The sequence below is a fragment of the Erigeron canadensis genome, chromosome 7 (genome assembly GCF_010389155.1).
Source record: "Erigeron canadensis isolate Cc75 chromosome 7, C_canadensis_v1, whole genome shotgun sequence".
NCBI lineage: Eukaryota > Viridiplantae > Streptophyta > Magnoliopsida > Asterales > Asteraceae > Erigeron > Erigeron canadensis.
This window is the reverse complement of record NC_057767.1, coordinates 452374-465664: the sequence shown is the minus strand read 5'-3', so window position 1 is coordinate 465664 and position 13291 is coordinate 452374. Positions and strand designations below refer to the sequence as shown.

General features: G+C 34.3%; 1 protein-coding gene across 3 annotated transcripts; it reads left to right on the top strand.

Annotated features, from left to right (window-relative positions):
* Positions 1–526: 526 nt before the first annotated feature.
* Positions 527–9046, top strand: LOC122608665 (protein MLN51 homolog). 3 transcript variants are annotated; one of them, XM_043781757.1, is made up of 11 exons: positions 527–1104; positions 2044–2146; positions 2452–2648; positions 3182–3789; positions 4416–4524; positions 5817–5960; positions 6080–6132; positions 7049–7094; positions 7575–7783; positions 8335–8430; positions 8787–9046. In XM_043781757.1, exons 1-9 carry the CDS (start codon positions 725–727, stop codon positions 7600–7602), a joined length of 1668 nt encoding a protein of 555 aa, XP_043637692.1. In that variant the 5' UTR covers positions 527–724; the 3' UTR covers positions 7603–7783; positions 8335–8430; positions 8787–9046. The 3 variants fall into 3 exon arrangements, with proteins under 3 accessions (XP_043637692.1, XP_043637690.1, XP_043637691.1); XM_043781755.1 differs by having other exon boundaries at positions 6077–6132; XM_043781756.1 differs by lacking the exon at positions 8335–8430 and having other exon boundaries at positions 6077–6132.
* The last annotated feature ends 4245 nt before the right edge of the window (positions 9047–13291 follow it).

Below are 13291 nucleotides of genomic sequence, written 5' to 3'. Positions count from 1 at the left end.
TTTATCACAAAAACTTTTAAACTTTTACTTTTTGTCACATAACTTTTATTTCTTCTATTTCTTGCACGAAATATTTGTGTTATTTCCCCATTTACTTTTTATACATTTGTTTTTCTAACTTTTGTCACGAAAGTTTCATTCTCTTTACTTTTTATCACATAAATTTACGAATTTTTCGTCATTCTACTTTTTGCCACATCACTTTTATTTCTTCTACTTTTCACACAAAGTTTTGTTCTATTTAATTTTTATACTTTTTTTTTTCAACTTCAGCCACCAACGTTTTATTTTTCTTTACTTTTTATCATATCACTTTTCACCTTTTAACTTTTACCACAAAAATCTCACTTTATATAATTTTCCATATATTTACGTGTTACGTAATGTCCTCCCGGGAAAAAAAACCTAGTTATAGACTAATTGGGGTAGAGGATAAAATGAACTTATCCATAAACACCGGGACATATATTAATTTCTCATTTTTTATTTAAAGATATATTTGGCTCTCTAATTTTCCCACCTATACATACACTAACCGTATATCTATACACACACTTCCTGCAAAATCTCCACAAACTTCAATTCTCAATAAAAAATTCTTACAAAACCTTACTCCAAATTTACTCTCACTCATTCTTAAATAATATACATATAATATAATATATATAAGTTAGTTAGTTACGGTTTTACAATTGCTAGGGTTTATTAATTACTAATAACTGGTATGGAGAAGCTTCCTAAACAAGAAGATGTTGAAGACGATGATTACGAAAGCGAACCGGAGCAACCGATGCGGCGAAGAATCGTTGCGAGTGACGACGAAGAAGACGACGAGAATTCGAGGCCAATCGATTCTAGGGTTTCGGATTCCGGTGATTCGGACGAACAAGGTGCCGCAGCTGAATATGAAGATGAAATTGTTGAAGAGATTTTAGGTGATGATGATGTTATAAGTGTAATTATGGATGAAAAAGTTGGTGAAAATGTTGTTAGAAATGAGGGAGAGGAAAATAAGGAGGACGAGGCGTTACTGGTGCCGACTGGTGGTGCGTTTTATATGCACGATGATCGGTTTCGTGATAGTAGTGGTGGCGGTAAAGACAGGTATATAATACATACACACACATACATATTTTTGTGGTGAATTGTGTTTTGTAATTTAGTTTGATATGAATGAATGGTTTCAAAGTTGTTTTGAGAGTGTTAGATTAGTATAATATTGACTGACTTAAAGTTAAATCTAGATATATCTTAGTTAGTGGTTGAATTAAGAGTGTTGCATTTCGGTGACTATTTCTGAAGTCCAAACCTTTTCGTTGGGCACCCCTAGACACCTACGGAGGTTCGAACTTGTGATGATGAAATCATGGCGCTTGATGACTAGGCTACCATATGGATCTTTGGTAAATCTAGAATGGACGTGAATAGTTGTAACTTGTACAGGATAGTGTTGTAGAGCCTTAATAGTGTAAGGACATGATTAGGTATAGCCCTGTTTACAATGGGTCTTTTGGTGTGTAGAGTTGTTTTTGCTTAGGTTAGTCCTAAATTGGAAAACCTTGAACTTAACGTCAAATGTGGTTTGGCCAAAATGCTAAACCTAAACCTTACCTCTGTTTGTGGTTAAGTTGTGGCTATAAAGTTTAAATACCAAAAAAGTGCAAGTGTATTGACTCTATAACAATTCATGGTATGTGCTTATCAAGTCCTTCTAGGTATTCTTATTCTCAAGTTCTAGGCAGGCTTTACTGCTACTAGTTGAATAACTGATTATACTGTTATAGAGTGTTACAATTGATGGCTTAGGCTTTTAGCGTCAGAATAAGAGTGAAGTGTCACAGAACCCAACTCACTGTTACGTTTGGCTAGTTAGGAAGCTCTGCTGACATGAAGAAAAGTTATCCCTAATGACCTGTTATGCTACCTGCCTGACCCATCTTGTATTTTCTCTATTTTCAATCATTCATGGCAGCAAAGGTGTTGTTGAGAAACCCCGCTCTCTGCATGCTAAATTGCTAACGCTTTGGTTAATTTTCTGTTTAGGCGAACTCTTGGTGGAAAGAAGTCATGGGAGTCAAGAGATGACAAAAAATGGGGACACGACAAATTTGAGGAAATGAATATGCAAGAAAGACCTTATAACATGGTGATTTTTTCTTATATAATACTATGGCGATAACTAATAAATTAATACGAGTAATATTAAACCTAAAAGTTGGAAATCATTAGTGGGATATATGAGAATGAATTAACTTGAAATGAACCGCCCTAACATATAAACAACCATTTGAAAGAAGATAACCACGCCAGAACTATGAGAAACTTCTAAAATTTAGATTTTATATTCAAAAAAAAAATACTTGAAAATGATCAACCTGGAGCATTTACCTCTTCCATCTCTAGTTTTCTGTGTTTATTACGTTATTTTTCTAACCATTATGCTATTATCAGGGTAGGATGATGTCTGGGGGGCGTAATCGAGGTCGGGGTGGAATCCAAGGGCAATATATTAAACATTCATATGGAAATAGGCGTAAACCACAAGTCAATAGCTATCAGAATAACGAACGCAAATTTGTGAGGGCAGGTCCTAGAATGTATCAACCTGTTACCAAGAATAGCATTGAGGCTCCTGCATATGACGGAAGGTGCGTGAAAACTTTTTTTGTAGTGTATCGTATCCTGGAATTAGAGAATGAATGGAATGGTCCATTCCATTAGAATGACAAATAAGTTGTTTGATTTGTCCAATAGAATGGATGTGATTACTTCCGATTAAATGATTTTTATTCCATATTTTGTTTAGATGAAATGTAAATCTGCTACGGAAGTTGGTTAAATCCTGAGTAAATCATATTATTTAGAAACTATTAAAGCTTTTATTATACAAGTATTATAAATTACTTGAAAAAATAAATGTTCATATTGGATTTCTTTTTTTTTTTTTCTTTTTGCTTTAGTGAGTTCTTATTGTTTTCTAATCTGTATTATTTATTCATATAAGTTTTCGGTACTCGTTTGAAACAATGGGTAAATGCCATAAAGTACTAATCTCTTGCCCATTCTGGTTATTGTACTTATATTTGTTTAAATCGAGTCATAAATAGATGGCTTTGTGTTTCAAATAATTTCTTATTGTATGCGTTCTTCAGTTTTTTGATACTACTTCCAAATTTTTTAGACCCTTGAAGTCTCTGGAGAAAGATGTACATGTAGGAAGAGCATCCACGGTCACATCTAATTCAGGATCTTCGCAAATTTTATCTAGAAAAAATTTATTTGCATCAAGCTTGAATTATGCTTCTCCGCCATTTTTTCCTTCTGGTTCTCCCAATCAAGGAACTAAGTCGACACAAAAAAGAAATGCTCAAGCTGGACATGTTTCTCAATCCAGCAATATTCAAAGAAAAAGTGTTTCTGATCCTTTAGGCATGGAAAAACTTTATATAAGCGATTCAAATCCTGTGAAGCAGTTTAGTAAGGGAAGAGGTAAAGCTGGTCAAACTCTGTCAGGTCAATGGGTCTATCAACCAGTGCCACCTCATCACCAAGCAAATAGGGTTCCTTCACCGAAACTATCATCCCAACCACAAGTTTCAGGTCCCACACACTTTCTCGGATCTAAACCACTTTCATCTTCTTTGCAATCAAACAATGCCAAGATGTCATATGTTGGAAAAGAGAAAAGTGGTGTTCAGGGGAATGGAATAGGTTTGTTTTCTTATGGTGGGAACATTGGTGGTAATGATGGTGATAAAAATTCCACTGAAACGTCAAGATTTTTACCAGGTAAACTATTTTTTTAATCCAACTCTCTAGGGGTGTACTTTGGAAGGAGCCCGGTTATCAGAAAGTTAAAAGTTATGGACCCGAATGAATATAAGATTATGTCTGGTTTGGTTTTGGTTTAGAACTGGCGCGGTCTGAAAACGGACCAAATACAAACGTGGGGTTTTATAATTACAAAAGTATGAACACAAGCATAGTTGTTTCAATTTTAAAGAACATTAAGGTTACGTTCGAACTGAAACCTGACATTTAAAGATATACCAAACCCGAATTAAGAACCAGCTTTCTATAAACTTGAAAACCCAAGAAATGGAATGATCATAACATGAAGGCCCCTTCAGGAACAATTTCCTTATTGAGAAATTCTCATGGAAATGAAATACTCCATTTTTTGTTGTAATTTTTCAATACTTTCTACTATATGGTGAATTGGTTACCCAATTAGTCTTTCTTTTAACAATTATGTGAAGTGGGTAACGTCTGGGTCTGACCCGGAATAGTACTTGGTTTGTCGGCTTGGACCCATTTCTATACATCAGATTCATGCACCTTTTAACAAGATTTGAATAAGACATCTTAATGAATGCCTCAAAATCTCAATCTTTTCCGTGTGTATTGGTGTGCAGTTATGCAATTTGCAGGTCAACATCCTGGTGGTGGAGCTCCTGCTGGTTGCATGGCCTTCCCTGGCTATGTTGGTCAACCTGATGGGATGGGAAACTCAGAGATGACATGGTATTCACTATACTCTTCAAATAACTGTTTTTTATGCTTAGCCATTTGTTAAAAGAGTTTATTGGCGCTCAAGGTTTTTGGTGTCTCTTTTATATGTTTTTTTCCGTAGCGTCTTTGTTCATCTTTTATATAAGATCATGGATTTTGCTAATATGAAAGTAGGTTTAATGAATTACAAGTTGCAATAGTAAAGTCAAATATGAACTCACTTGAATAACAGAGACAACAATTTAAATATGGCATAATCATCATTTTACTAATATTTTAGTTAATAAGAAGATGGAAAGCGTGCCATGCTGTAAGGCAAGATGCTGGAAGTTAATGGAATTCTTTTGTGTGTGTCTTGTTGAAAGAGATTTGACTCGGAAATAGGCTGCTCTTGAGCGTGGATTAATGAAAGAGCCAAAGAGGTGCTAACTTCGGCTGCATATATATACACAAAAGGATCAAAATGGTCATGCGAATGTTACCTCTAACGGGTCAAATGTGTTAAGCTAAAAACTTTGAGTTATAAGGGGGCAGATCGAGGATGTCAATTGGGTTTGAAAGCATCCCAAATGTGCCAAAAGCATGAACCTTCTAAATTGCTTTCTTTAAGAAGAATTTAAGATTATTGTAGTATTATTACACATTCTTTATAGTTTTAAACCAAATCAGGAACAAGCTATGTAGTTAAGGACTGAATGTTGTGGGTTTTGGTCAAGGACCGATATTTGAAATATTGGTTATCTCGGTGGGATTTCGGAAATTTTAATAATATACATAGTTGTCAGAAGTGTGAAATATATAATAGTTAATGCTTAATACTTATCTAAATTCAAGCTTAGAAGTGTCAATATTTGATAGATTAGTTATAATTTATAATATTTGCAAAAATTAGTGTTTATTATGTTGTGTTTAAGTTTGGACCAATAAATAATTAAAAAAATGTGATATCTGAAATCCCACCGAAATTTGGACCGAAGTTCCCACCACAATAGGTGGGATTTCGGAAACCATCACAGAAAATTCTGGGACCGAAATTGTAGAGGACCGTAACCGAAATCCCACCGAAATTCAATACTTAGGGAACAAGAAACTGTATATGGTTTAGGGGAAGGGCAACGAGCTTCGGTAATCATGAGGGTAGTTTTGTTATTCTTTTAAAGAGGGCAATTGCCGCGTTTAATCTCACGAAATCTAGTTTTCTATATTCTTTTAAAAGCATCCAAACTCACAAACTAATGTGCTATACAGTTGCAATGCATGTGGTCAGTCAAATGCTGAGTGTTACTTATATCTATGCCCTTTAGGTTACCTCTTTTGGCTGGTGCTGCTAGAACCCTAGGTGCAAGTGGATCCCTTGATGCAGCATATCGTTCACCATATGCCACTATGGATGATGCTTATCGTGCTCAGACATTTGGGCACACGTCTTTTTTGCAATCTGCTGCAAGGTCAGTATTGTACATGGATCTTATATGTTCGTTGAATTACATTAATCCTTTCTGTTTTTTTTTTCTTCAATTTGTTGATTCAAATTTTAATCATTTTTTTTTGGCTTTCGTTGCAGCAGAGACAATAATTTATATGATCTTACCAACAACTTGAATCCTTCTCAGCGATCTCGTAAGTCCTGTTTCTGGCTATTGAGAATTGATTTCTGATAACTCGTTGGCATTTAAACATATTTGGTATCTGAGTTATTTGAATGTTCCGATCTTGTTAACTCATGTTTTATGGAGAAGTAGAGAACCAACAAAGCAAATATGTATTCATTCTATTTCTTTGCAGGAAGGTAATTTATGTAATAAAAAGAAAGAAGCTGGAAAGCAGACAAAATAAAACTTAAAAATGTAATAAAAGAAAGAAGCTGGAAAGCAGACAAAATAAAACTTAAAAATGTAATTAAAGAAAGAAGCTGGAAAGCAAACAAAATAAAACTTTAAAAGACGTTAGTTAAGTGTTATGTTCTATCTTCAACATGTCAAAAGGGTTATACTGAAACCTGAAAGATTAAATAATGAAGAAACATGATGAACGGGTTAATGTTCATTTGGGGTGTAATTAGATATTTAGATGCATGAAACCTACTAAAGCATTTATACATGTTTGGAATAATCGTAGTTAACTAGTTAACAATATAGTGTTTGTAATCATATTCGGCACATTCTTTTCTTCTTTTTTCTTTTTCAAGATTGAAAATAAAATGATACAATTTTATTTGCTGGTGATCTTGACCTACCCAGCCCCACAAAAAAGTTATCTGTTTGAACCCTCACCCAACCCACCTGATCCATGTAACACCTCTGTTCAGTAGTCATTAACTTTGTCATAAGTGGCATGAGGAATAATCTGATGAGAAGTAACATGGTACGGCAAATTTTATCATCTCAATGAAAATTGTGATTCGACTAGCCAATTTAAACGACAATTGTTTTGTTTAATTGTTCTGTCAACAAATAATCTGAACTTGTATGCTTGCATCTGTTTGCTTTTTAGCTTAACCTTGTGGTAATACTGATATTTATCTTTGTTATTTCAGAGCTTGTAAATGAAGACTTTGGGCCTAGGCAAAATAGAGCTCGCAGGCAAGTTCACTTCTGAGTCCTTAGTATTGAATAGCCGCGTGTAAATATTGGTGTGAGTCAACAAAATTGAAGAAATGAACCTTGACCGGACCATTCTACTAGCCGATATATTCGTTTTTTGTTTTATTCCGCTCGGAACCGAACTAATCCATCTCATTTCTCTAGATTTATTTATTTTCAAACTTGTATCAGTGTTATTTATTGCTGAACTGTATTTCCGGGGTGATCCCCTTCTACCCAAATAAAGCTAATTATAAACCTGACCAGGTAGATACCAAACTGATATAGGCCAGTTTGATTATTGGATACGTTATCCTTAACTTCCTTGCTTCGGTTTTGTTCTGATGAGCATCCCTATTTCTGAGATACCTAATCTCAGGTGTTGTCTTGAATTGAAACTTCCAAGTTATATATCAGCTTGTCCTTTGTTTACCTGTATACCTAAAATAATTTTTTTAGCTATTTTTGTTTTCTCTGCAGGTATACTGAAATGAAGTTTGACATGTGAAGCATTATAATGGTCAAAGATATTTGAATCAGCTGATAAATATCAACACCCAACTGGCGGATGAGTCTCGTGTTTTGAAGTTCTGAGTGGTACATTGACACTGCAAGCCCCTGGTTCTTTGTGATCTCCAATTGATATCCGGAACACTTTGGGCAGCTATAGTATTCGCATTTTATCGAAGGTAACTGTTTAAAATACTTACAAGCTTCATGGCCTATTTCATGTGCTCTTTATTAAAATTATGTTAGTGCAAGCTACAGGTGGCATGATGTTGGGTTGGGTTATGGATCAAAATGTATTCAGGTTGAAACAGATCATTTTTAGTAGTATTCAAGATGGGTAGAGGTCCCGTTTAAGACTAACACTACCCAGTTGACCCATCATAAGTAAATGGATCAAATTTGCCACCTCTGGGCAAGGCAGTTGATGGCTATATGGCATACATAGTTGCAAGTATCTGTCATCTGCTGAGTACGGGTTCAGTTTTCTTGGGTAAAAAATTTTGGAATCAAAATCTGTTGAATTTGAAACTGGACTTCTCGTCATGTCATGCACAAGGCTTGTTGAAATGTAGATATTGAACATATATACATATGTAGTCATGGAAAATCAAATCCCCAATCTATATTATTTGGCGAATTATTGAATCCCTTTATACAGTATTTCTTATGATATATGGTTGATAGATTAATGACAAATTCGTTTCAATAACCATACTATCTACTCTTTCAGGTACGTGTCTGGATTCTGGAATGTCTGCTCATGCACCTTATTGACTGTGTACCAAACCTACAGATATTTCAGGACGAGAAGTAAAAAAAGAAGCAGGTTGGGCTGGTTAAGTAACCAACTAAAACAGTTATGGGTTGAAGCAGTTTGACAAGCACTAATTTATCATTTCTGCTTGTATAGCTAAGTGTTTTTATGGAGCAATTAATGTGCCAAATCTTACTAGAGTGTTTATTAAACTTATCCCAACCAGTCTTATACTCTTATTTTTGAAGAAATGGTTTATGAGGGTTCTCTATGTACTACAAACAAATCCGGGTGATTTCCAACCCATTTTTTGTTAAGGTTATTTTTCTTTTCGTTTTTGACCCATTAAAGATGAAATACAACCTGATTCTGCCTGTTCATCACTGAGGCCTAAAAATAATGTGATAATGATTCTTTTTAATTTTCAGGTTGATATCTCGAACACTTATTCTCCGAAAGTTAAGGACAGCTTCTGGAAATTAAAAAAAGAATGGGGAATGTAGCAACTGTACTAAGTGTAAAGTTTAGTTGAAAACATTATTTGTTCTGTTTTAGTATCTCATTTTGCAGTTTTAGTTGCTTCCAACCTATTAGTGATATCCACCCTATTATCTTTTCGACATTTGGGGATAATGGCATGTCTTGATTATCTCTTATCTCTTATTAATCTATCTTGAACATAGAATCAGTGTTGGTTTTTCTTGTGGGTTGAATATATCGTGTTTGTTGTCTCCATGACATGTCATGTATGGGCAATCAATCTTGGGTTTCTTTCCACCTGTGATTGTGATCCGTATCCCAGAACCAAGGGGTCTTTATGTGCTCCCCTGGCATATTTAAATCTAGAAGTATATGTTTGGACAAATCGTCAAATGTACAAGTAATCTAGATGTTAAAAAGGATGTGCCGATGTGGTACAAGTTATTGGTTAAAAGTTTAAACCAAAAAAAGGTTCTAAAATGGTTAACCAAAGTTTAATCCTTGTTTATTTCCCTGTATGGAACCAAAATGGTGCCCTAGATCAAACCAATAAGCGGCAGTCAATCTTTGTTCCGTCTTCAAATTTTCAGTTATTGTGGGATCAAGGCTAGTTTTGTACCGCCTAAAACATCTACTAAAAAGAATATTGATATATAAAGATCAATCTTGAACATGTTTCTGATCACTCACACGATGTAAACATGACTGGCATATTGGGATACAATGTTAGCCGGCAATGCCCACACATTGATTAAACTACTTTTCGTTTAGCATATCCTCAAAATCTCTATACCAAGATTCTATCTGCCTAGAAACAAAATACACAGGAGTAATATTGAAGTAGACATCAAAGTGGTTCATTAACAAAGATGGCTAACTTTGTCTTGGTCATGTGGTCGTCATCGTATCATAAATGATATGCATACACTAATAATGTCTAGATCCGTTGCAAGTTATACGTAATGAGATTTGATGAATCTTCAACATAATTAAAACAATTACAACTGAATAATATACCCTGGAGTCTTGGTGCCGTACAAACTCAACATATGCTTACAGTAACCTTTCAATGATTAAACACTAAAGCATAACCCATGCTGACCTATGGGTTCTGTTTTCACTCAAGAAGGGTGAAGATATATCATACTCCCATTTTAGAATGTGATACACAAAGACTTTGAGAATGTTTCTGCTTAGCTGTGAGACAGGGAAAAACAGAAATGGAGCTTAAAATAGATTGTTAATGCAAAGCGGCCCACTCAACAAGGTCTCTGTACTTCTCCGAAACAAAAGATTCAGCCTTAAAAGTGGATTTTCCTGGAGAGAGATATTTGATGCCAATAATTGTTGGCAGACCTGCAAAATTTTCACAGATTTTACTTAAAGAATTAAGATCAAGCCATTTTTTCAATCCCCAACGGATGTGTTTAACTGCAGAAAAACTTTGTTAATTTCTATATTCACGAACATGAAATGCGTTTTTATTGCTAGAAACCACTGAAACTATTTAAAATATGTTCAGTTCTTTGAGCTTTAACCTTGGGAAATATAAGCAAGCAGCATTCCGTTTCTGAAATCTTGTTATCTATAAACCCTTATAAAGGGTATTGGGTTTAAGAAATTAAGCAACATTTTTCATTCCCATAATACCCTCTTTTTTCCTTTATATTTTACCCCTCCTTAACTATCTACCGAAAATACCCTTATCACAAATAAACCCACAAAACACACAAGCCGGATCTAAACACACAAACCCACACAAAAAAAAAGAGTCGGCCGATCTTCTTCCCCAACCCCTATCGCGCCCCCTCTCTCTCGCCAGATTCACGCCGGATTCATCATCATCATCATCATCATCATCACCGATGCCGGATTCTTTCCACCGCAACAAAAGGTTGATTCTGTTTTTTTCTTAGTCGACCATCACCGGATTCAAAAGGGTTTTTTATTTAATGTTTTGATTATTGTTATTATTATTATTTTTTTTGCAGATTTGTGATAGAGTTTGGGTTGATTTTTTTTTTGATAGAGTTTGGTTTTTTATTTAATGGATTGATTGTCAATTCGCCACCAACCACCGTCGCCGAATTCATCACCATCAACAAAGGTTTAGTAATTTATGATCAAATTTGCATTCTGGAAGCTGAGGTGAAAAAAATTGTTATTTAGCATAGCTATTGTTTAAGTTATAGGTAGCCAAGGTAAAAAAGTTGTATTTTAACATGTTTTATATTGAACGTGGTTCTCAGGCTGCTGAGTTTTGGCATTCACAAAATACAATGAGTTTCACGTTTTGTGTTCGTAAACCAAAGTTGCATTGGACGTAACTTCAGTTGTTATTAAAAAACCGAGATTTGATATTCGAATATCTTCTATATGTGACATACTCATTAGCGTCAAATAATTCAGTATTACTTTTACGAAAGCCTTAAAAATGACATACTTTCTTTTTAATTATATTTTTCTTGATTTAATGTCTATTATCAGTCAACTATAAAAAAAAAATAGGATTTATTTTGCTTAAAATGTAAATTATATGCCCTTTAGCTATTGGGTTATGTTTGATTGCAGATGCGGTTTGGCTTCCGGTTGTGGTGGTATGTAAACGAAGAGGCCTCTCATGGAAGGGTAACCCTATTCGACTACTGCTCTCTTTTTTTCTTCTGTTATCTTGAAAATTTATATGCAGGTACATCAATATGTTTTCCAACAACTGGTTGATAAACAGGAATTACATAACTCATGGAGGTTATTAGATTTTCCATTCAAGTTGCAATTTTGATTCAAAATTCTTGATATTTTTTTTTATAGGACACCGCTATTATTCCTTTAAATTGCAATTCTTGTATAACTATTATTTTTTAAGTTGCAATTCTTGATAATTATATTTATGATTAACGATGTCATTTAAATTTCTTGCTGAAACCATTGTCTTAATAGCTTCTTTTTTCTTCTTCGTTGGGGTGAATTGAAGTTTGTTAAAAGAAGTTGTCAATCACTTAAGGTATTTTGTATCATATATGCTTATAGCTACATGTGTTGATATGTTGTGAAGGTCAGATGAATCACTGCTACATAAGTTATTTACTTTTAGTGATGGACTCAAGTCATATATAAAAGAATTTAAAGGTCTCAAGTTTAATGTACCACAAGCTCCGACAGTATAGCCATTGAATCTTCATTAAAGTTAGTTTTAGTTGAGACATCGTAGATATTACTATGAATTATTTGTCTATATCTTAGGCCTAAGCTATCGTTTTTTATTTTGTTGAACGGAATTTGTAGGAGTAATAGAGGGATAAAATAGGTAGACGGAAAGGATGAACCATTTAAGTGATGAATACTTTAAATCAATGGTGGTTTTGTTTCAGGAATGACAAATACTATATCTATATCTATATATATATATTAAAGGTATTGCTCTCTGCTGTCTCTTTTGATTGCCCATTGTTCTTCTCTCTAATTGGTAAGTAACTACATTAGAATTCAACACAAGGACTTGCTAATATCAATGAGATCTATATATCCATTAACATAGTTTTCTGCAAAAGATAAGGTTTAATATAATCGTCTGTATTATCTAATGTTGCAACTGCTCAAGCAGGATCTCACCTTTCGATAGCATAAAAAACTCAAAGAGTAAACTCTTTCTTTTTTCATTTAAGTTTCTTTTTAATTCATAACGAATACTTGAATTTGATGGTTTTGTAGTAATCTTTAGGTAGGACATCCCAGTGTGAAACATTTTGAAAGGACTTATATCTTGGTTTTTGTGGCTGCTGGACTAGATCCATTTCATGTTACCACCGACGCAATCAAGTAATTATGTACAAGGTAATGATCAAACCACGGACATATTGTTTTTAACTTTTATTATTTCAATATACAGGGTAATGAGCAAGACTATGACCGTGTAGCTGATGCTTATATGCTCTCAAAGTCACGCTCGCAAAAAGTTTAACTTGGGATACATGTGTGAGCATGGCCAAGGATTTTGGATCTCCATCTTGCCAAACGTTACTTAACTACTACTCATTTGCATATCCATCCCATATTTGTAGCAATATATTTAAATGCTAATGCATTTATCTCCCAAGTTAAACTTTGTCAAATTGTTGTTAACATCAGTCGCATCGACAAATGGTGGGTATGTTAGTTGTAAATTTCATTTTACAGAAGGTCAATTTCTCAAGAAAGCGTTAGAAAGTATTATTTTTAATCTTTGAAACATTGGATTGACAAGTGTTGGTTAATGTTGAGGACAATGATTTCGGTTTAACTATTACAATCGATTAAGATTATTAGCCACATTGCATGTGTATTTCTACCTTATACAACCTCATGTTTTATCCATGAATTCACACAACAAAGCTGCCACATTTATCCACCATTTTTTTCAGAGATACCGCTGCAACGCACAGGCACCCCTCTAGTAATAGTTAAATACAAAAAT